The 25297-nt window shown below is 40.3% G+C and overlaps 1 protein-coding gene across 1 annotated transcript in view; it reads left to right on the forward strand.

The window, feature by feature from the left end:
- LOC126248681 (serine/threonine-protein kinase WNK1) overlaps positions 1-25297 on the forward strand; it is a 325351-nt gene that overhangs the window by 135122 nt on the left and 164932 nt on the right. The window contains exons 13-15 of the mRNA XM_049949948.1: positions 7083-10520; positions 10875-10933; positions 20986-21178. Of these exons, the coding sequence (XP_049805905.1) occupies positions 7083-10520; positions 10875-10933; positions 20986-21178 (3690 nt within the window). The remainder of the gene's footprint in view (positions 1-7082; positions 10521-10874; positions 10934-20985; positions 21179-25297) is intronic.

Genomic DNA, 25297 nt, shown 5'->3' on the forward strand with positions numbered 1-25297 from the left:
TGGCAAACACACGGAAGTTGTTTCTTCAATGTACTGAGAATAGCATAATAGGCTTCAGAGGTGATCGTTGCACCATGAAGGAGAACATCAAACAGAATAACCCCATCATAGACCCAGAAGTTAGTGGCCGTGATTTACCGGCTTTTGGTGTGGCTTTGAACTTTTACTATGGAGGAGAGATGGTATGGCGCCAGTCCGTGGATTGCTGTTTTGTTTCCGGTTTGAAGTGATGAGCCTATGTTTCACTGTCTGTGACGGTGTTTGGCAAAAAATTGTCTCAGCCAGCCTCAATACATGCAAGCAATTCTGCACAGATGGTCCTCCGTTGCTTTTTATGGTCTTCTGTTACGTGGCGTGAAACTCAATGCTCACACACCCTTGAGTACCCCAACTGGTGGCTGAGTGTGTCAGCACTACTGACAGAGATGTCCAGTTTAGCAGTGAGGTGTTTGATTGATGCTTCGATCACCTCGGAGTGTCCACACATTCCAGAATTGCAGGAGTCACAGCTAAGTGCAGCTGGCCAGCACGTGGGAGATCGGACAGGTTTGCATGATCTAGCACGATGATGACAGCCACCTTGCCAAATGACTCACCATACTTTCGGTCATTTCCAGGCCTCCGTAGACATTCTGCAAGTGCGTGTGAATATCTGTAATGCTCTGGTTTTCCGTGTAAAGAAACTCGGTGTAATTGGGACAAAGTTGGAGCCCCTTTAGGTGAAGGGAGCGAGCACAGTTGGTCAAAGAAACTCTTTTCTGTGCATGCTTGGCTGTATAGGAATATGAGAGTGCCTGGGGATGAAATGGTAATTTAAGTTGCCTGGTACTTCTGGCACTCACTATACCTCACTGCACTGAGCACACTTCACTTCATCAAGTAACCCAGGTGCAGATACCAGTAGGGGGAAGGGGAGGGGGACAAACCAGGTGTCCAGCATCAGACTTAGCAGAACTACAACAAAAATCCTTGGAGGAAACACAGCTTGTGGGAGACGTGGTAGAACCTCTCATGTTTGCCGAACTGCAAGGAAACACAGTAACTGAATATTGATGCGAAATCCCTGGTGTTAATGCGAAGTCTGGTGAAGCACGGCAGCTAATGATGCAAGCCATATGTCGTTGTGCGGGGCAAGGTGCCGAGGACATGGCTAGTAGGTATTATATCATTGAACCATGAAAAGAGACCGGGAAAGCAATGGTGGTCGGATATCTGCCTGTGTCAGAAGTACGCAGTGTCTGTGTTTGAGAAATGCAGTGACACATTGGTCAGCAGAAGCTTTGCTGACTGCTGGTTTCTGTCCAGCACAGCACGTCATCTGCTGCTTTCAGTGGAGGTGACAAACATGGTGGTACCAGCAGAGCAGAGGGATGCTTGAAGCTGACAGAGGATGCCTGTTGGGCGGCATCTTGATGATTGCTGGGCAGGGCAGGGCAGGGCAGCAGTGGAGGAGGGTGTCGGGCACCACAAGGTATGTGGCATCAGGTGTGATGTTGAAGACCAATCAAGCACACAAAGGGGGTCATGCGTGGGTTGCTGTTGGTGTGTCCACGTGAGTGCTGTAGTCTCCACTCAACTCCTGTGCGTGGCACTGGTAGCCGTAAAATAATGTTGTTGCTCCAATAATACAGGTGCTAACAGTGGTGGTGTCAGATAACTGTTGCGACAACAGGTGCCTATGAGGTCAGAGCATCATCTTTGTCAGCCAGAGACTGTGAAAATCACAGTTCACTGGCTACATTAAGGTCCCAGGAGCTGGCAGATGTGGGGCGGGGATGGCAGAAAACCAGCTGGCGGGCCAGGGTTGGTGGTGAAGTGTCATGCTGAATGTTCTGGGGGGCACTAAATGGCCAGATGAGAAGGGTAAGTTCTGTAGTAGCTTGGCATGGGCTCAAAATCGCCAGCTTTTTTGCCGCAAAATACGTGGCAGAATTAAACTGCAGTGGATAGCCTGACCAGAGGCACTGTCAACTAAAAGATACTTCACTACATTGGCCAGTAGGTGCTAATGGCCAAGAAAATCAGTGCCCAGAATGGGATTAATAACATCTGCAACAGAGAAACCTGCTTGAGTACGTGATGGCAGGCCTGAGTCAAGCGAGTGGGTATGTACTATGCACCCCATAATTTGGTATAGCTGAATTTTTGGCAGCACTGATCAGGAGAGGAGAGGTGGGTCCAGGATTCAGGAGTAGTTTACGGGGAAATGTAGAAAAGTGAGAACTGGTGTCATTGAGGTAGTGAAAAGGGGAACTGTTGTCACTCAAATCCCAGATGAATAGGCACTGAAGTAGTACAGCAACTGGGTGTGCCTATTGCCTGACATCTGGCATCAGACTTCCTTTGAGGAAACACAGCTCCAAACGGGGTGCGTGACAAGTAGTAGAACATCTCACGTTTGCCAAAGTGCGAGGAAACCCAGAAGCTAAATACCAGTGTGAAATGCCTGCTGTTAATGCGAACTCCAGTGAAGAAACTACCTATGTGACATTGTGTGAGACAAGCTGACGAGGGTGTGGCGGGAAGATGTTACTTCATCAAAGCAAGAACAGAGACTGAGCAAGTGACGTTGGAGGCACGTGTCTCCCAGAAAGTGTACCCCTCAAAGGTATACCTGCGGCACAAGTGACCAGTGTGAGTTTTAGAGAAACACAGTGACCCATTGACAGGTAGGAGCTTTACTGATAGCTGCTTTTCGGCTGGTGCACCATGTCATCTGTGGCGGTTAGTGAAGGTGAACGAAGGGAGTCGCTACAGGCCAAACAACTATCTTGTTGCTACCACAGGTCCACCTTGTGCCCAGCGAGATGTATTCTAATAACTATGGTCGGACAGCTGTTAGGAACTATTGGTACTTGTGGCTATTTAGTTCTGATAATAAAACTGGGAGGAATACTGTGATTCAGTAGAAACCCTTGTTTATCCACTTCTCCAAACCTGTCTTGGATTGTCAGTTGACTGATAGTGGAGGAGAGAGAGGTGAAGATTAAGAGGGAGAAAGGAAGGGGGCAAGAGGAGAGACAGAGGTTGAAAAGGGGGTGAGGAGAGGGGGAAGTGAGGGAGGGAAGGAGAGGAAGAATGCCTGCTGGGGAGGGGGGGGGGTAGAGTAGTGGGAGAAGACAGTGCTGCATGATGTGTATGGAGAAGTAGTGGTATGGACAGGAGAGAGTAGTAAAAATGCAAGGTGATGCAATGGGAACACGTTAGCAGAGGTTTTTGGGCCAGGGAGATTACTAGAGCGCGGGGTATGTTGGAGAGGCAATTCCCATCTGCATAGTTCAGAGGAACTTGTGCTGGAAAGGAATATCCAAATGGCCTGCATAGTCATGCAGCTGTTGTGAAGGCATTAGTTTTGCGAGCTGCATGTTCAGCAACCAAACGGTCGAGTATAGAATGCTGTACAGTAATTGCAGCACAGTTGAGGCATAACATGGCTGATTTCAGACACAGCCATGCCTTTCTTATTGGGAAGGAAATGCTTGTGACTGGACTGCAGTTGGGAGGAGGTGGTGGGTAGGTGTATGGGACGGGTCTTGCTTCTGGGCCGACCACGAGGAAATGACCCATAGGGTGCAGGACTGGGAGCAGGATTGGAATAGGGATGTACAAGGATATTCTGTATGAGGGGTGGGTGGCGGAATGCTTCTTTTGACCATGTGTGTAAGATTTTGGGTGGTATGTCCCTCATCTCGGGGCATGATGTGAGGTGCTCGAAGCCTTGGTGTAGGATGAGGTTGAGCTTCTCAAGCTCAGGATGATACTGGGTGATCGGAGGAGTGATAGGCATCGGCTGGTTAACAGGTTTGCTGGTGTCAGACTAGGAGATGGAATGAGAGACTTGTTTATGGACGAACTATGTATGTTACTGCCTATCAGTGAGGGCTGTACTAAGGTTATCGGAATATTTTGACAATTCTGCTTTCCAATGCAGATGCAGCATCCATGGATGGTGAGGCTGTAAGGAAGAGTTTTTTTGACATGGAATGGGTGACAGCTGTCGAAGAGGATGTACTGTTTGTGGTTGGTGTGCTTGATATGGACTGATGTATTTGAGGAACCATCAGAGAGCTGGAGATATACATCTAGGAAGGTGGCTCAATGAGCTGAGAAGGACGATGTGAAGGGGATTTGGAAATGGGTGTTAAGGTTATGGAAGAAAGAGTGAAAGTTGTCCTTGCTGCGAGTCCAGATCATGAAAATGTCATCAATGAATCTGTCATACAAGAGGTTTTAGGGGTTGACTGCATAGGAAGGATTCCTTCAGATGACCAATAAGTAAGTTGACATATGATGGTGCTATGTGAGTACCCATGGCAGTACCATGGATTTGTTTGTAGATTTAATGTTCAAAATTGAATAATTGTGGTTTAGGATGTAGTTGGCTAGGAAAATTAGGAAAGAGATGGTGGGCTTGGTATAAGGATGGCAATGGGAAAGGTAATGTTCCATGGCTGCAAGGCTGGGGTGTGGGGGATATTGGTGTACAACAAGGATTCTGGTGGTAATGGAACAGGAACTGTGGAGATACAGTGAAGGAAGTGAGCAGTGTCTTGAATGTAGGATGGGATGTTATGGACAATAGTTGAGATGTGTTGGTCAACAAAGGCAGAGGTTTGTTCTTTGGGAGCATTGTACCCAGCCACGATGAGATGACCAATAGAGAGACCTGTAGGGTTAGGTTTGTGGAGTTACGGGAATAGGTAAAAGGTAGGAATGCGTGGGGTTGCTGGTGTGAGGAGGGAGATAAATAGGATTCAGGTGTCAGGGTTTTGGATGGACCTAAGGCCTTGAGAAGCTGCTTGAGGTAATGTTGGACTTCTATGCTGGGGAGACTTGTATGCAGACATGTCGGAGAGTTGGTGGAAACCCTCAGCCACGTAGTCACTGTGATTCATACCGTCTGTGGTATAGTCTTTGACTGGGGGAAGGGTGATAAGGTGTGGACTGATTTTCAGGTTACGGATGGCAGTGTGTTATATATGAGCGATGTTGGACTCACAGTGGAGGGATTTAGGAAAGGAAGATCATTGCAGTTGGAGGCAGGCTGGAACTGTTGTAAATAAGATTCTAAATGGGATTTAGGTTGGCTACCGTTGGGGTGGGGCAAAGAAATGTTTCCACTGCAAAGAATGAGTAAAGGAAAGAAAGTCCATTACAAGCCCAGCATGGTTGAAATTAGGTTTGGGTTAAAGATAAGGACTTTAGAAAATACTGAGACTCTTACAGGGGTCAGAATTTTTGCAGAAATATTGATGCAGTTTTAAGGGATTTTTTTCTGTGGTGTTACTGTGCTCCATGCATTAGTCTTCTATAGGTGAGTGGTTGCCTTTCCCTAATTTTACATATTGCTCCATCCAGGAATTTCCATTATTGTTAATTATTAAAATACTTTCTTCAATAGGCAGTAGTGTCAAATTTTTCATGAAAATTTCCAAATTTATTGTGTCATTCTGTATAAAACTACAGTTAACCATTAAATTTTCCAGCATTCACAGGCACTTTTTTCGCATGTATGTAGAATATACTTTTTTTGTGTATGTGTTTGTGAACTTGTTCATTTTTAATTTATTTTACATCCTTTTTTTCTACATGTTGCATGTACTAGAGCTTACAATTATATAACCACAGTATATTAAAATTTTATTTCTTCTGCATAAAATAATGTACGGACAGAAAAATTACTTTAATCTCCTTTCAACATGTTATTTGATCAGAAGAATTGTAAGAGGATCCGTGAGACAGGATTTTATGAGCGTAATCAGTAGAGGCTTTGAAATTAATGTACTATATCATCTGTATGATGATGATGATGATGATGATGATGATGATGATGATGATGATGGACCATCTGGCTGCAGTGGTTTCTGGAATTAAAGAAAAGCAGTTAGAAAATTAAAGTTAAAGGTGTTAGTATAGGATAATGTCCTAAAGGGGGGTATGACGTCAAACGTGATGACTTGGAGGAGGAGAGACACCACAGGAATTTTTAATTTCCACTGTCTATACTTTTAAAAATAAATTCATAAAACTTTGTCAGAATGACCAGAAAGGATTCAGGATTTACACTTATAGTTTTGGAAGTTCAAAAATATAAGAAAATAATCTATTTTTTTACATTTGTATTTCACCTTTTGTTCACTTACCAATGGCTGCATTTGTTGCTATTGGTACACTTTTCTTCATATGTAAGGGAGATCTTCGATGAATTTTGCACAGCATACAAACCATACTTACAGGTGTATGAAACTCTAGAATTTTCCAAATCTGTTAAAAACTGTGGTAAAAATTGATATAATTAACTATAAAATTTGAGTTTTTTCTAAACATGAAGTTTAAAATGTAACAGCTCATTCATTTTTTCATAAATTAAATAATTTCTAGAGTTTCATACACCTGTAAGTATGGTTTGTATGCTGTGCAAAATTCATCGAATAATCTCTCTTACTTGTGAAGGAACGTGTACCTATAGCAACAAACACAGCCAATAGAAGTGAAAAAATGATGAACTTTCACATGTATTTTTTTTTTTTTTTTAAAAAAACTTCCACTGCTATGATTGTGAATCCTGAATCCTTCCTGGTCATGCTGACAAAGTTTTATGAATTTATTCGTAAAAGTATAGACAGTGGAAATGTCCTGTGGTGTCTCTCCTGCTCCAAGACGGTCCGTTTGACGTCCTACCCCCCTTAAAGAATAGAAAGTAGCTTACAGCATACTAATGTAGGTAAATCAGTTGAAATATAGAGTTACACACAGATATAAGTGAATGGTCCATTAAAGATTTGTGTGAATTTAGAATTTTGGCTGGTGGGGGCTCCTGAAAACTGTACTGGTCATAGAAATAGTGATCGTAAAATGAAAAAAATAGATGATTGAACTACCATTTTAGGAGGCTGATATTATTTGCTAATCGGAATTTTTTTTTTTTTTTAACTGCCTATGTAATAATTATAAAGCTTAATCCCAGTATCAAAAACTGTTAAAATAGTCATGATTTTTAGTTTATTTTACATTATAAATAATTGTGAATATCTAAAATTTTATCTTGTCTGAAAGCAGATTTTTTCTTCTCCTTCCAACAGGCAAATCAAACCTACATTCCAACTGACACTTCTGATGAATCATACAGTAGTCAAGGAACAGTTTTCCAGCATGGCTATGGACCTGTCTCTGACCACTCAGCATTGGCCCAACATCCTTTATCATCTGTTCAGATGCAGATACCTGTTAGTGAGAATCAAGGTGCTCTACATAATGTGCCTGACACACAGCATCCATCTCAAATTGATAATGTTCAGCAAACCAATATTGTGCCAACTGCTCAGAGTACTGAGATGCAGACTGATATCAGCATCTTTCACATGCAGTCACAACCTCAGTATGCAGTAGAGACATATTTGTCTCAACCAAGTCAGTCCACTGCTCAGATGCATCAACAGCCATCTTACATTCCCCATGTACCGCTTAGTCAAGAAGAGGAAAATATTGTACATATTGAACGACAGTTGAAACTAAAACTCATCCAACAACAGGTTCTGCAGCAAGAGAAATGCCACCAAGATCTTACCAAGTGCCAACAAAGCATTCAACAACTTCAGCAGGCATTGCAGCAAGCAAAAGAATCTTATCATGGAAACAAAATAGCAGTGGAGTCAATACAGAAACATCAGACTCTCACACAACAACTTTCTCATGAACTAGATGAGATTTCTAGTGGTAGTTCAAACCAAGTGAATACTCAGCAACAAACTACTACACATGACAGAATGTTCCCTCAAGAAGACTCAGAAGTTCTTGCATACCAGCAAAGACAAACATGGCAACATGGTGAGGCTGTTGTCGCAGATCAGCCAATTCAGTCACAGGAAGTAACTGAGAAACATTTTGAATCTAGAAAATATGACACTCCTGGATCCGTTTTAGAGCCAGGTTTACCACAGAAATCGATGGAAGACAGAATATGTTACCAGTCAGTTGATAATTCACAAGGTGCTACACCAGAAGACCATAGCTCTGACACTTGTAAGATTAACAAAGTGATTTCATCTGTAGAAGGATCACAGTACATCCAGGAACAGATAACTCCACAGTCTCCCTCTCCACAGAAATCGTATGGAAAAGAAAACATTTCATCAGAAGAAACTGTCATTGAATCACATAATGTAATTCAAAGTGTCAAGGAGGGATGGTTGCCAGAGCAAATGTCTAGTGTGATTTGTCCTACACCTGAAAATCAATCTGTTGAACTAGAGAGTCACAAAATTCCATGGCAGGATCATGTACCTAGTCAGATTCAGTTACAAGACAATAGCCAACTAACAATTCAAGAGCAGCCAAGTGGACTGCCATCGACAGGTAACAAGGAAATTTCACCAGCTGATCAACAGTACAGTGCCATTGGCCCAGATAATAAGTTTATGCCAAATGCACCTGTACAGCAACAATTCTCGATAATGACACAGGCTCAACAAGAAACTCTGAATCAACAGGTTTTAGTTGACCATGAAGGACAGAAGAATGAACTGACAGGTCATATAATTGAAAAAGTCAAGTTTGAGCAACCAAGCCCCCATGAGTTTGGAGACAGTCAGCAAAAACAGGTTTCAGGGCGTGAGTCCCAAGAGATGACATCTGAAAACAGAGAGAGATTACCACAGGAAAGTGAGTTTGTTTCTCGTGTGGATGGAAAGTATACCACAGGTGAAATGATAACTCAGAGTGATATAAAACTACAACAGATACCTGTGCAACCCGAGAGTATGTTTGTGACTTCTCTAGGAAGAGAAACTCGCCAGGCTGTTCCTACTTTGCCTCAACAAGAATATAAGGAGCCTGTTGTAATTGCTCAGATGCCATTATTAGAAGAGCAGTTATCAGAGCAACTAAAATTGTGTCAAGATACAGCAATCAAGTTAGTTGAAAGAGAACATGTGCCTATGCATCAGCCACCTAAGATAGAAGAATATTCTCAGAGTGAGTACAAACCAGGTTTAGAAAGACAAGATGGGGGAGTGACAGGCAGTCATGATGTGATCCAGGGTGTTGTATATGGATCTGAAGTGAAAGAAAATGTTTTGCACTTTACAGATAACCTTCAGAAGGAAAAGAGTCAACAATCACATTTTCTGGAAGAAAAAAACACATTACATGAAAATCAGCCAGCTGTAGTAAAAGTAGAGCCTCTTATTACACAGTACCAGATGCACTGTTTAGAACAAGTTTCATCAGCACAGCAAGAACTGTTACAAAATCAAATGGTAACTGAACAGAAAGAACTACTTCGCGTTCATGATACATCTGTATCAGAATGGGCAGAGGAGTCCACCATTACAACAGAGGAGGATATAACTATGAGCCAAGAAAGCAATCAGTACGAAACCTCATCTAGTGAGTTCAATCGGGATGTGCTAACTAAACGTAAAGCCAAAGTGGTCCAATATAGGCAACAATCTTCTAAAACCAATACACTTGTGATTACACACCAGCAGCATGTGCAAGGGCAGCTACAACAGAATTTTGGTGTAAGTCAGGAAGATTCAGCTGTGAAATTTATGAAGGCTACACCCGAAGCAACACTAATGCCAGACAGCACAAATCAACTGCAGACCCCACATATACTCAGTGGAAATTTTTTCCCAGAAGGCATAGTACAAAAGGACAATAAAGATTTGGAAAATATGTCAACAGCAGTTACCTCAGATACTGGATCACATGTAGTGGCAACCTGTGAAACTTCATTAAAAGATGTGTATGCATCCCAGAATGTTTTTGAAAGTCAAGAAGAAAGTGTAAGTTCTGAATATCAGAACAAAACTTCAAACGAGCTTGGACAGACTCAAATATGTCAAGTAATTCCTGGTGAGACCCAAACACTTTCTCATCAAGAAAATATTGTCCAGCATGAAATGGCAATACCACAGCAGCATGTGTTAACACAGTCTGAAGCCCTGTCAAATCAGCTACAACAACTGATTACACAGAAACCTGACCATTGTCAAACTAGCCAAGAGAATGTACTACACCAGCAGGGGACGCCACAAGAACTGTTGCTGAATGTACAAACTCAGCAGAATGTTATCCAGTATTCTGTTGGTGATATGCCTCAACAATTAAAGGTTGAAAATGCGGCAGTTGGTGGTCCCGGACATTCTCATTTACAGCAAGAGGGATTAGAAAGTCTTCAGAAATCTGGGCACTCAGAAGCTTTGACCTATCAACATCCTGCTGAAGCGATGCCACCTCTAACACTTGCAAACACAACTGAATGGAACACTAACTTGGCACAACAGAAAGCCCCTACTCTGCTTTATGTACCGAGTCAAAACTTAGAAATAATCTCAGGTGATAAAATGCCACAGGCTGGTATACTGATGACAGCAACTGAAATACCTAGGCAGAACCTTGCTGGCAATCAACAAATTATGCAACACGAAACAGGATTTCCTCATATGGATACAGCAGTGAAAGGTCAGGGTTATATGGAGCCTGTATATGTTAACACAGGACACCCAGTAATGCAGGTGAGAGATAACAAATAAAATAAAAATGTTCATTGAATATCTGTTTATGTCAAACGGTGCTTCCTCTCTCAAGCAACACTTAGAATTGTATGTTAATTATGTAGCATGAATGGAAAAAAAAAATCATCATAGAATCTCAATCTCTTTAATTTGTGAATTATTGTACTGGACTGTAATACTTGTTTGGGTAATCATTTTATTTTGATGTATCTCTGTGGCATCACAAGTTTTAATTACCTTGTGTACTGTTGCATGATGTTAGAAAATAAGTTTACTTCAGTCTCATACATTGCTCTCTCTATGACTGTTGCTTAGTGTAGTGATATTAATTCTTGTAAATTTTTCTCCACATAGCCTCCACATCCTCATTTGGATACAACTTCTGATCTTGCATCTGGAGGCCCAGCTGACATGTAAGTTATATGCTGTTTTGTGGTGTTTGAAATTCATTGTATAAATTTCAGTTTCAACCTTTGTGTTAAAAACCTTTCCCAGAAGAAGATAAAAGTTGAGACATGAATTAAAGTATCTACAACTAATTGGCCAATGTGGAAATAAAATATTTGTATGTGTAGCACAGGTATTTTGGATGTGTGTGAAAATTAACACACTGTGGGAAGTCTGCACCATTTTGTTAGTGTTTTTGATTTTCCATAAGCATAATATTTGTTATCACTCCCTCACAAAGTGACCTCAGATACCAGTTTTCTCCAGAATATATTTGAGCACTTCCTATATTGTTGGTTGAAAATATTACTCAAAAGGTGCCAACTCTGATGTTCTTAACTTTTCACTCTGGTATTGCAGCTACTTAACGTAACATCATTGTGTTGATCTGGCCTGAATGATAACTGATAATTTGTGATAGAGTTACCATTTGGACTGATAAATGCTGTTGCAGTTTTTTTAGACATTGCAAGACATTTGCAAGAATAAATATCAGTGACAGAGACAGCACTTTGAATGTGTCATTTTAAGATAATGTAGTCATAAGTTTATTCTTGGGTGGGACTTAATGAAGGCATCACAGGCAGTCAGAATGCAGAAGATAAGACTTCGACTGACAAAGCTAGTCCAGCTAGCACATAAAATAAACATTGCTCAGGGCAATTTTTTGCCATTGAAGATGTTATCCCATCATCATCAACAAGACAAGGTCAAGTCTTCAGTCAAGATGCAGCTGAGAAACTTTTGTTGATTTCAAAAAGCTGCAGGCTCGTTTGAGAAATCTACAAATCACCAATGAACCTAATAATTGTAGGTGGTCAAGGAAAGCTTTGGATCACTAATGGTCATGAACAGCCACAACTCAGCCCTAAAAGTATGTGCATTAGAACAACCGATCCAGCGCTGGATGAAGAGGGCAACACCATTAAATAAGAATTATGCTTTGCTACCACTATAGACACTGCATTGGAGGGAGATACTATGGAACTGCAAATAGTATCTGGTGTGACCAAGGAATAGTGTCGGTGAGTATTAGCTGTTCTGCACCAATTTTCAGATGCTTTCAAATCCAGAGGGTAGAATAGACAGACAAAGTGACCCATAGTAAAACACTTATCAACACCGGCAATGATCCACCAACCAGCCAGTGCTCGCGCGCTTTAGTTAAATTTAAATTTTATTGCTTATAAAGATAAAACTGTAATCCAGTTCTGTTAATGATCATCATGTGGATGTATTTTCACTGGGAAAATTTTGTAATGTTTGTAAACCTACTGAGATGTTACACGTGATAATGAGTTGTCACTAATATACTAATCACAAAAGTCTTGAAATTTTGAAATATGTACTACAGGGTGCATACAACCCGGGACATCCAGGAGATCTGGGAAAAACCCGGGAATTTTTTAGAATTCCGGGAATTTTTCGTTCAGTTTTCAGTTAAATTTTTGTAATTTTGACTGGTAAGAATCAATACTCTAACAAAGGATATTACTGTATCCCGCCACTGCAGAATAATACTGCAACAATAAAATGTGAACGAGGAAAAAAATCGAAAATAAAACATAAATTGCAAAGGAAGTGTGCCATATACAACAACAAAACACAGTGCTCATACAAGCATTTGCCAACAGCAAAATGTGTCCCAGGCTTTAGGAAGACCATCCAGTGCTACATAACAACAAATTGCCTCCGATGAGCATGACGTCACAACTGTTTACATTAGATTTATTTTAGCAGTTATCAGCGGTCTCATGCGCATGCGCAGTTATGAGTAGTACCTTCTCCCGTTTCTGGCTACAGAAATGTGGCTGCTCCTGTGTAAGCAGTCACAGCAAGCAATTAGATGCAACCAGGAAAAATTTTACTGCCGCGCCCAAGATGCCAGATTCACGCATGCGCAGCAGGCCCAGATAGATGAGGGAGGGGGGTGGGCGCATCCCTGTTGGTTTTTGAACACACTCTGTAAGTTGATTTCTGAATGAATCATAAGCCGCGTGGGGTAGCCGTGCGGTCTCAGGCGACTTGTCCACGGTTCACACGACTCCCCCTATCGGAGGTTCGAATCCTCCCTCGGGCATGGGTGTATGTGTTGTCCTTAGATTAAGTAGTGTGTAAGCCTAAGGACCAATGACATCAGCAGTTTGGTCCCATGGAAAAAAAAAAAAGTTGATTTTTGAATGCGTGCATAGTGTACGTGATGTCTGTCGTGGGAATCCACGTCGCATCTAGAAATAAACTTTCCTGCAGGCAAAAGGGGACCGGGCTATACAAGCTGAGCGGAGTAAAGCCGAATGAGGGAACGCCAATCGTTGTCTGATTATGTGGTTGATTGGGTTTGCAAATGATCAGCATTGTTATAATTACTAGGGAAATCCATAGATTCAGACTACCAGAGTGGAAATAAATGACTAGGAGGAATAACAAGTAAGAAAGATTATGTATTATCTTCTCGGTGTATCCAGGAAAATGAAATTTTGTCAGAAAATTTTTGGCCATATCGCTACATAAGTAAGTGCCAGTTGTATAGTCCCCGTCTAGCAGCCGCTTAAGTTGTATTCTGGAAGTAGTGCGGAAAATGGTTTGTAAGAACATAACAACTCCTAACCAGAGAATAATCGTGGATAACTAAACCGGTGATTGTGGCAGTTTTAGTGAAGTTAACCGGCGAGTAAGTTTTGGCAAAGGCAGGAATAGTTCCAGAATTAGTCATGACAAGATTGTTTGTATGAACGAGAGGAAACAAGAACATCACACAAATTAGGGAAGTATATGACGATTCGAAATTTATATTAAAATCTCGTACTACTACTTTTCAATCTCATGCACGAGAAACTGGAGCGTATGAATGAAATGTGAAACTATTTTCTAACATAAAGCTTGATGGTTGTAGTAGGCCTAATAGGCATTTTATGTTGGTCTTTGTGAATTATATTCTGACGTGATAAAAATGACCATTTTTGCCAAAACAATCTCGTTCATTTGGTGTGTGTTACAATTTCTGCAGTGTTAGAGAGGCCTATTTTGTTTTATTTAGCAGTGACAAAATAGACATAATCAAATCGAGAAACCACACCAGTCTTGGGTACTATTTTTATTAACAGCTTACACTGTATTAGACAACGATATTTCGATTTTTCATGTAGCAAAAAATTTGACGTACTTTGATGAGGTAATAGATTCTGTCGCAGAAAGGAAAGCACGCTATGTAAAGCAGTATCAAGATTAGAGAGAAAACAATGCTAACAGCTAAGGATTGAAGAAAGGTGTAATGTATTGCTTGTCTCTTGTCTTTACTGGTTTTATGTGTTGTTGTTGTTGTTGTTGTTGTGGTCTTCAGTTCTGAGACTGGTTTGATGCAGCTCTCCATGCTACTCTATCCTGTGCAAGCTTCATCATCTCCCGTACCTACTGCAACCTACATCCTTCTGTATCTGTTTAGTGTATTTATCTCTTGGTCTCCCCCTACGGTTTTTACCCTCCATGCTGCCCTCCAATACTAAATTGGTGATCCCTTGATGATGCCTCAGAACATGTCCTACCAACCGATCCCTTCTTCTAGTCAAGTTGTGCCACAAACTTCTCTTCTTCCCAGTCCTATTCAATACCTCCTCATTAGTTATACCCATCTAATCTTCAGCATTCATCTGTAGCACCACATTTTTAAAGCTTCTATTCTCTTCTTGTCCAAACTAGTTATTGTCCATGTTTCACTTCCATATATGGCTACACTCCATACAAATACTTTCAGAAACGACTTCCTGACACTCAAATCTACACTCGTTGTTAACAAATTTCTCTTCTTCAGAAATGCTTTCCCTGCCATTGCCAGTCTACATTTTATATCCTCTCTACTTCGACCATCATCAGTTATTTTGCTCCCCAAATTGCAAAACTCCTTTACTACTTTAAGTGTCTCATTTCCTAATCTAATTCCCTCAGCATCACCCGACGTAATTCGACTACATTCCATTATCCTCGTTTTGCTTTTGTTGATGTTCATCTTATATCCTCCTTTCATGACACTTTCCATTCCGTTCAACTGCTCTTGCAGGTCCTTTGCTGTCTCTGACAGAATTACAATGTCATCGGCGAACCTCAAAGTTTTTATTTCTCCTCCGTGGATTTTAATAGCTACCCCAAATTTTTCTTTTGTTTCCTTCACTGCTTGCTCAATATACAGATTGAATAACATCAGGGATAGGCTACAACCCTGTCTCACTCCCTTCCCAACCACTGCTTCCCTTTCATGTCCCTTGACTCTTATAACTGCCATCTGGTTTCTGTACAAATTGTAAATAGCCTTTCGCTGCCTGTATTTTACCCCTGCCACCTTCCAAATTTCAAGGAGAGTATTCCAGTCAACATTGTCAAAAGCTTTCTCTAAGTCTACAAATGCTAGAAACGTAGGTTTGCCTTTCTGTAATCTTTCTTCTAAGATAAGCCTTAGGGTCAGTATTGCCTCACATGTTCAAATATTTCTACAGAATCCAAACTGATCTTCCCCGAGGTCAGCTTCTACCAGTTTTTCTATTCGTCTGTAAAGAATTCGCGTTAGGATTTTGCATCCGTGACTTATTAAACTGATTGTTCAGTAATTTTCACAACTGTCAGCACCAGATTTCTTTGGGATTGGAATTATTATATTCTTCTTGAAGTCTGAGGGTATTTCACCTGTCTCATACATCTTGCTCACCAGATTGTAGAGTTTTGTCAGGACTGGCTCTCCCAAGGCCGTCAGTAGCTCTAATGGAATGTTGTCTACAACTGGGGCCTTGTTACGACTCAGGTCTTTCAGTGCTCTGTCAAACTCTTCACGCAGTATCATATCTCCCATTTGATCTTCATCTACATCCTCTTCCATTTCCATAATATTGTCCTCAAGTACATCGCCCTTGTATAGACCCTCTATACACTCCTTCCACCTTTCTGCTTTCCCTTCTTTGCTTAGAACTGGGTTTCCATCTGAGCTCTTGATATTCATACAAGTGATTTTCTTTTCTCCAAAGGTCTCTTCAATTTTCCTGTAGGTAGTATCTATCTCACCCCTAGTGAGATAAGCCTCTACAACCTTACATTTGTCCTCTAGTCATCCCTGCTTAGCCATTTTGCACTTCCTGTCGATCTCATTTTTGAGACGTTTGTATTCCTTTCTGCCTGCTTCATTTACTGCATTTTTGTATTTTCTCCTTTCATCAATTAAAGCCAGTATTTCTTGTGTTACCCAAGGATTTCTACTAGCCCTCGTCTTTTTACCTACGTGATCCTCTGCTGCCTTCACTAGTTCATCTCTTAAAGCTACCCATTCTTCTTCTACTGTATTTCTTTCCCCCATTCCTGTCAATTGTTCCCTTATGCTCTCCCTGAAACTCTGTACAACCTCTGGTTCTTTCAGTTTATCCAGGTCCCATCTTCTTAAATTCCCACCTTTTTGCAGTTTCTTCAGTTTTAATCTATAGTTCATAACCAATAGATTGTGGTCAGAGTCCACATCTGCCCCTGGAAATGTCTTACAATTTAAAACCTTGTTTCTAAATCTGTCTTACCATTATATAATCTATCTGATACCTTTTAGTATCTCCAGGGATCTTCCATGTATACACCCTTCTTTCATGATTTTTGAACCAAGTGTTAGCTATGAGTAAGTTGTGCTCTGTGCAAAATTCTACCAGGCGGCTTCCTCTTTCATTTCTTAGCCCCAATCCATATTCGCCTACTAAGTTTCCTTCTCTTCCTTTTCCTACTGTCGGATTTGAGTCACCCATGACTATTAAATTTTCATCTCCCTTCACTACCTGAATAATTTCTTTTATCTCCTCATACATTTCTTCATCATCTGCAGAGCTAGTTGACATATAAACTTGTACTACTGTAGAAGGCGTGGGCTTCGTTTCTATCTTGGCCACAATAATGCGTTCACTATGCTGTTTGTAGTAGCTTACCCGCTCTCCTATTTTTTTTATTCATTATTAAACCTATTCCTGCATTACCCCTATTTGATTTTGTATTTATAACCCTGTATTCACCTGACCAACAGTTTTGTTCCTCCTGCCACCGAACTTCACTAATTCCCACTATATCTAACTTTAACCCATCCATTTCCCTTTTTAAATTTTCTAACCTACCTGCCCGATTAAGGGATCTGACATTCCACGCTCCGATCCGTAGAACGCCAGTTTTCTTTCTGCTGATAACGACGTCCTCTTGAGTAGTCCCCGCCCAGAGATCCGAATGGGGGACTATTTTACCTCTGGAATATTTTACCCAAGAGGACGCCATCATCATTTAACCATACAGTAAAGCTGCATGCCCCCGCGAAAAATGACGGCTGTAGTTTCCCCTTGCTTTCAGCCGTTCGCAGTACCAGCACAGCAAGGCCGTTTTGGTTAGTGTTACAAGGCCAGATCAGTCAATCATCCTGACTTTTGCCCCTGCAACTACTGAAAAGGCTGCTGCCCCTCTTCAGGAACCACACGTTTGTCTGGCCTCTCAACAGATACCCCTCCGTTGTGGCCGCACCTACGGTACGGCTATCTGTATCGCTGAGGCACGCAAGCCTTCCCACCAACAGCAAGGTCCATGGTTCTGGGGGGGGGGGGGGGGGAGTTATGTATCCTATATTTAATTTTATGTCACCCAAAACAGAAAGTTTTTAGTTAACAGCCAATAAAGTGTGCAAATTTTCTGAAGAGTTCCTGTTCTCCTGATTACAAATAATCCCATCCAATATTAATTGCGAGGGTTTTTTTTTTTTTTTTTTTTTTTTAAAAAGAAGAGGGGCAGGATGTCAGGCCGGGCGACTGGGAGCAGGAGAGGCACCACAGAACATTTTAATTTCCACTGTCCTGAATATGGTTTGATGGCATCCAGTACAAAATATACACATTTCAATGCTGTGGAGCGAAATACAGTGACGTGCGATAGAAGAATGCTGTGTGAAGAAGTGTGGCAGTGCACTCTGGCACATTTAAGGCCAACTAACATGTCTTACATTTCCTCGAACCTATATGTTGTATGTATCAGACTCTTCAGAAAGATGTGTGCAACGAAATGAACATATTTTTGAAAATTCGATTTTTTAAATTTTTGACGTATCTCAAACACTCGAAAGAGGGGGGGATTTCCACTTTTCTGACAGCTATGCATTAATCGCCTTGTAGAACAATGAAGTTATTTTTGTCGATTTGCTAAGGAAACTGGGCTTTTATTAATCTTTTACGCTGAGGCAGTCAACGTGTTTGAAACAAAGTGTTTAGTTCCACACTATTAGCTAATTTCAACTGCTCGCTGCATTTCCAGTGCACGTTTTCATCTTCTAGCACGTATGGCATCGTGCCATAATAAAGAATCAAAAATGAGTTAATACATCCCGCAACCAACTCTGAAAAGCTTAATGGCAGGTTGAGGCCTACTTCATTGGGAATCTGGACATAAGAATATGCTTTTTGAGTATGGACTTGAAATGTGCCATTTTAGTATGATTCACGAAATTCCGATGCTCTTGGAGTATCCTCTGATGTCTTTTTTCTTTTGTGACATATTGTAAGATCTTTTAATGTTTTACACATACAAACATTCGGGCTTCCTGCGTCATAGCAGCTGCCAAAGTGCAGTGGCGCCTGTTATCTGGTGCTCTCTGACAACTACTGAAACGAACCTATTTCTAACAGGTTGCGGGAAAATATTGCAAATGGTGGTTTGAAAAGCGTTACTTTCACAGTAAATTTCCTTTTACGCAAGTTGAACTATGTGTGAGAATGTACTATGAATTTCTTAAATCGCAGAGCGTTTGATGACGAGCCATTTAGAAGTATTTTGAGCCCAGATCAGACATGCATGTCGTTATTATGAGCAAATTGATGTAGTGCTACGGGAAGCTCTCTCTCCTCTGCGGAAAACTTTGGGGACAAGTCGCTGGAATCGGCTAAAAATTTTACTGGCATATTTGTGTGATGTATCTTAAAGTGTAACATGCGTAAAAAATATCAACATTATATGTGGAAGCTTAGCTACTCTTGCAGCTTATTAACCTTAGAGACCAATATTTGCTTTTCTTGTAGCAACACCATGTATATTAATTTAAAACATTAACTTTTCCTGTTTGTATATCTGCGCTACATAAGTGATGTTGCTATTAGCTGACTACATCACGTGTCCTGTGGTCTGAATATCCACTGTCATCGGCTGGCAGGATCACGTGACATGAGCTATGACTGGCTTACAAAAGCACATCGCAATCTCGATTACAATAGTTCGGAACGTAACATGCGGTGTTTGGTGGAATTCGAATTTATACTTTTGTAATACGAAAAAATGCAGCGTATATGTTGCTGCACATCAAAAATCTTTCCAAAAGGAGTTTTCTTCCCTGAGTTTCGTTTTCTAAAGTGCCGGGAAATTCTACGTCTGTGTATAAAAACATAACCATTCAAAGGATTGATAAGTTTTACAGTTCCGAGGGAAAATATACTGTCACTTAATAACACGGAAAAAGCATGTTTTCATCTGGGAGAAAGTGTATTTTTACCCGGAAAGTCCAGGAAAAATCCAGGAATTTTTTTCCTTGTCTGCGTATACACACTGTACAACAATTGTTCCATTGTCAGCTAAAATAGGGGCAGACCCCCAGTAGGCACTTCACTGGCTGTGAAATGTGCATTGGAGCACCATCTTGCATAAAAATGATCCTACCCACACATTAATGCTGTTGAAAGGTTGGAATGATGTTGGTTGTGCTAAAGACTCCTTAGCGTTTACCAGTGACGGTACCGGTAACAGGACCCGCAGGACTCACCTCCTCGAAAAAACATGGCTCTGTGATAAACAGTGTCATCAACCCACACCACATGATCAGCTTTGCAGAATGAAGTGATACCAGTTGTGTGTGTGGATTTTCCATTGCTCATATTCTGTATGTGGACATGTGCTTAGAGATGGAAATGGGTTTCATGGCCATTCATTGTCCACTTCCATGCGAGCAGTAAATTCCAGAGCGAATGTTTCTCCTGATGGCAGGTCAGCAGGAAGCAACTCTTGAACATGGGTGATATTGTGTGGATAACAACGAAGGATGTTTCATAGGATTTTATGTGCAAGCTTGCAGGCATGTCCAACATTTGTGCATTTCCCTGAGCACTGCATATTTGCACACCACCGCTCGACCTCTCCTGCAGTGCTGTGGCCACATCTTTGGCAGATGTCAGATCAATTGCTTTCCTTCCTCTGTTGTATTGCACTTCAAAAGAACTTGCTGTTTTGAATTTTGTAATATTTTTCTCCAGGCCCTTAGCAGATGTCAGATCAATCCCTTTCTTCATATTCTTGATTGTCTGGAATTTCTTCAGGGCTACTGATGCACAGCCACCATTCTTGTAAGAGAGCTTGACCAATAGTACATGCTCCTGACAGTCATGTTAGGCAGTCCCCCCCCCCTACATCAGTAATATGCTGTTAAAATTTGACATCATTCTGAGCAGTGGTTCTCTTTCTACAGCTTTTTGAAACTGGAACTTTAGTTATGCCCACCCTGTAGTAGTGTTTTGAGGGTTTGACTCTCTTAGATAAAGTGGAATATTGTGGCATCATAAAATTCTTTGTTTGGATGGTTTATCACTGAGGAAAAATGGAAGGCTCATAAGGAGTCCGTTCCTTCATTTTCAACAGTTAAGAAACACGTGACTGAATTTAAATGTGGCTATATTTTTGAGAAAGGTCATTCATCTGAATGGTGTGCTGCTGCAAGCATTAATGGAAACACTGACAATGTGCACAGTATGGTGTTGAACAATTAGCATTTATAGGGGTACGGAATGCTGATGCACTCGGAACAAGGAAACTAGTTAAGCTATTGCAAAAATGATTGTTCTTATTTCATATTGTCCTGAGAAAGTAGGTGTTTTTGTGTTAAGTTAGTCACTGAAGTTATCACATCAGCTTTTTGTGTTTGAAATAATGTTCATGAACTTACATGTGTGTGATTCCTTTGTTTCAGATAATTAATGTCTGAATTATTTTTCAGAGTTTCAGATAAGAGAATGAAAAAGCCAGTTAAACGTCGCACAAGAGCTGAAAGAGGACCAAAATTAACGGTATTATCAGTGGAAAATGGAGGAAGTCTGTTAGAGTGTCTTTTGGAATCCAGCAAACACAGAACTGTAACTTTCAAATGGAACAAGGATGCAATGGCACCTAATGAAATAGCAAATAGATTGGTAGGTCACCATGTGAATTAAAAGTTGTATTATTGAGAACTCAACACACATTCTTCAATTGCTCTCATAGAAGACTCTTAGGTTATGAAATTGTTGAGTACCAAAGTAAAAACTGATTGTGCACACATTTCTTATAATGTCAAATATACATTTGGAAGTTCCCAATTTCTGTCATATGTTTAAACTATGTTTATTCAGGTTCTGCCAGTTCGTGATTGATAATCAGGGAATTACTGTAGTGTAACCAATGATCCTCAGTAATTCACTGGTGTGATTTATGTCAGTAGACCTCTTGTCCAAGAGAAGTTAAATAGAGGATTTCTCGTAGTGTATTTGTCTGTGGACTAAACTGTCAAGTTACTGCTCCTTTCTTCCAGTGGATATGACAATTAGATTCTCCAGCTGTGCGTAGTGGCGTTATCCATTGATATTTTAATTTTACAATGTAAAGTCCAAGTTAGAATGTCAACAATGTTATGAAAAGGATAGATTGCCACCCACCATAAAGATAACACGTTGAGTTGCAGGTGTGTGTGTGTGTGTGTGTGTGTGTGTGTGTGTGTGTGTCCTTTTTGGAGAAGGCTTTGGCCAAAATCTCAGTGTGTAACACTCTTTTCATTTCGCCTGTCTGCAACTCAGCGTCTCATCCTAATGGTGAGAGGCAGTATATCCTTTGTATAATATTGTTGATATTTTAATGTTATATTTTTATGTGCTGACATCTCCAGATTTTACAAGCATTAAATAACAAAATAGCACTAATTGGTATTTTCTGCAACCTGTGTAAGACATTTACTATGTGAGTCACAGTATTCTCCTGGATTAACTGAAGTTTTGTGGGTTTGATGGTAGAATCAACTAATTGACAATGTCATATCTAACCAAAAGAATGCAGAAGATTGTACTTTGTAATGCAATCAATGTAGTTCGGGGATATTATCCTGTCTAAGGAGAAATCGTGTATGGGGTTCCTGAAGCCTCAATCGTAGGTCTGCAATTGTTCTGTTCCTCATGTATGTAAACGATCTTCTGTCTAATATGCAACATAGATAATTAGTTCTTTTTGCAAATCACACTAGTATTGTAACCAGTCCAACCGTTCATACAGCAACAGAAAATGTGGTGAACAATGTTCTTAAAAGTATTACTGATCAGTTTTCAGCAAATGAGCTTTTTCTTAATTTTAAAAATGCACATCATATTCAGTTCTTTACATTTAGGAGTCAATGATAAGTGGAACACATGGTTAAGAAATAATAAATAGGGTGGAAACTTCAAAATTCGTAGGTGTCTGTATTGACGAAAATTTAAACCCGAAAAAGCACAGCTTGGAACTGCTAAACCAACTTGTTCAGCCACATTTGCATTTAGAATCATTGCAGATCTTGGGAAGAGACAAATCAGTCAGTTAACATATTTTGCATATTTTCAGTCAATAACGTCATATGGAATAATGTTCTTGGATAACTACTCTTTAAGAAAGAGTCATGGGCATTCTGACCCTGCTTCACAATACATTTATACCCTCACCATGAAGTTTGTTGTAAATAATCCATTGCAGTTGAAAAAGAACAGTGATGTGCATAATTACAATACAATAAAGAAAAGAGACATTCATTACCCACATTAATGTTGTCTTTAGCACAACAGGGATGCACAATGCTGCAACTAAAATATTTGATAACTTACCAAGTGGTATAAAATATTTGACAGACAGCAAAGTAAGATCTGGAAACAGAGTGAAAAAGTTCCTTCGTGATAACACCTTTTATTCTGTAGTAGTAGTTTTTATTATTGTGATGTGTAAAAGGTAGTGAATAGAAATTACTAACTCACACCTGTACATTAGAAAACAACCACTTATAAATTATCAGTAAGTAGACAGATTTACAAATTAATTTGCAATGTGAATATAAAATGTCTTATTTCACAGCATTACGATTTATCATACAAATGATTCCTGGAACATGAAACTAACTAACTTATCTATTTCTAGATTAGAATAGATATCACTGGAATAAACGTACAATAGAAAAATGATTGTCAGTTACCTGAGCATTCAACAACAAACATACAGCTCTGGGTGAATGGGCAGGTCCTCTGTAACAAATACATGCAGTAGACCAGGGGCCTTCAAACTGTAGCCAGCCGAACAACACTGGCCTGCAAACATCAACAGTCTGGCCTGCAGTAATGGGTCAGACATGATGGTATCCAGCCTGCTGTATATTAGTCAAACCTTGCTGATCAAGCACCTCCAATAATGAATGAGTCGCACAGTGAGTGAATGTTTTTTTTTTTCCAAAGAGTTAATCAGTGCCAAAAGCAGTAAAAAAGCCACAAGGGAAATTATGCAACTGATCAAACTGTGTCAGTGAAAGACTCAACGATGATAAATTTAAATATTTAATCTTTATAAAAATTGCCACACAGCAAGTCAGCCATTTCCAATTGAAGCTCTAGGGTGAGAGTTTCTTTATTGACAATAAAAGTGTTTCTATAAATATTGATATTGTATGCAATAGCACCAAAATCAGTAAAACAAGACCAAAAAAAATTTTTTTTAAAGTACTCAAACTTTCAGTTGTGACATCTAGAGATCTCTGGTTGCTGACTGGAAGTTTGGCGTGTAACATTTTTTGTTCAGTTGGGACTAACAAAACAATTTTTTGAAGAAATTGATTTAATATGAGTGGTTTTTCCATGTAATTTTCTTGAACCTTGCCGGCAGTGACCGCAGGGAATGAAAGGGTAACTGCTATTGCCGCCGTATGGCGAGGAATATTGTGGTGAGAATATGTACTGTAATGCTGATACCATATGCAGTTCGCGCTATGTTCCGACCACTTGCGGTGATGTTAATAATGCACAGAAGTAACAAGGTTTCATCAAAGCACATTCAGTGGCCTTCGTGAGTGGTGTTTATGTGTAGCAGTGTATATGAAATGAAATTAAGACCACAGCTCAAAGTAAAACAATAAGCAATTCACTGCACAATAACTACTGCTATGCCTTTCAGTGTCAGCTTGTAAATGTTGGTGGCAGTGGTAAGGGTCAAGAAAAATTCTGAGTTGTACCGAGGAGTTCCAAGCAGTACTAGAATATCAGGCCTCGAGAGAACTTAGACACACTGTAGCTACATCTTGGCCCTTGGGGCTTAGTGGACAAGCCAGTGTGACCCTTAGGCTAGGCTAAAATGTTTGGAGACCCCTGCTGTAGACCATGTGGTGGATAAGTAGGAGTTGTGGCAAATTGTGAGGGATGGGGAGGACAAAAAAAATATTAGGAATATATTATGAAAGCTACGAAAGATGAATAGAAATGAATCCAAACCATTGATTACAAATGCTATTATTAGCTCATTTTTTAATAACCTTACTCACAGTTTTAACATCACGTATATGGAGAGGTCAAATAGGGTAAATACTGTGGCTACTCAGTGGTTTTCCTGATTGTCTCTTTATAACACACCTAGCAGATACATTTACAGTGTACAACAGAGCCCTTAATGCACACAACCCATCCAAATGGTCTGCATGCAGCTGCATTATATGAGAGAAAAAATGACACTTTGTATACCTTGGCAGAAATTTCTGAAAATGACAGATGCAATAATCCAGCTAAGTGAGCACTTGACCGCGGCCATGTGGGTGCCACATGCTCATGATCACGTCCTCATAGCCTGTAAATTTGCAGCATGCACATGTGCGATGCACTTCTCTTATCACCAGAGTTGGGCAATATTGTTATTTGTGAATAACATTTGTCATCTGTGAGTAAAAAGTGTTAGGAATAATAGATAGATCTGCAATCCAAGAAAAATTTATTGCTCCAGTTATTTGTCATTTGTTAAAAAAGTGTAATTCATGTTGCTTTTCAGTTCATTTTCAGAACTGTGTTTTCTTGCCCCAAACATCCCAGCAGGAAGCTTATTTAATTTTTAAAGATTTGCCATTGCAACAAACTAAATAAAATACGTCCTACACACACACAGAGGATATTGGTGTCTTAATCTTGTGAACTTGTCTTTATTTCAGGATAATGGTGTAAGAGTTTCAGATCAGAAACTTCTTGAGCGAAAACTGAGAAATCATCAATTCTGTTGTAGATTTTGGCTGG

This window comes from Schistocerca nitens, chromosome 3 (assembly GCF_023898315.1).
Source record: "Schistocerca nitens isolate TAMUIC-IGC-003100 chromosome 3, iqSchNite1.1, whole genome shotgun sequence".
In the NCBI taxonomy this organism is placed as follows: Eukaryota; Metazoa; Arthropoda; class Insecta; order Orthoptera; family Acrididae; genus Schistocerca; species Schistocerca nitens.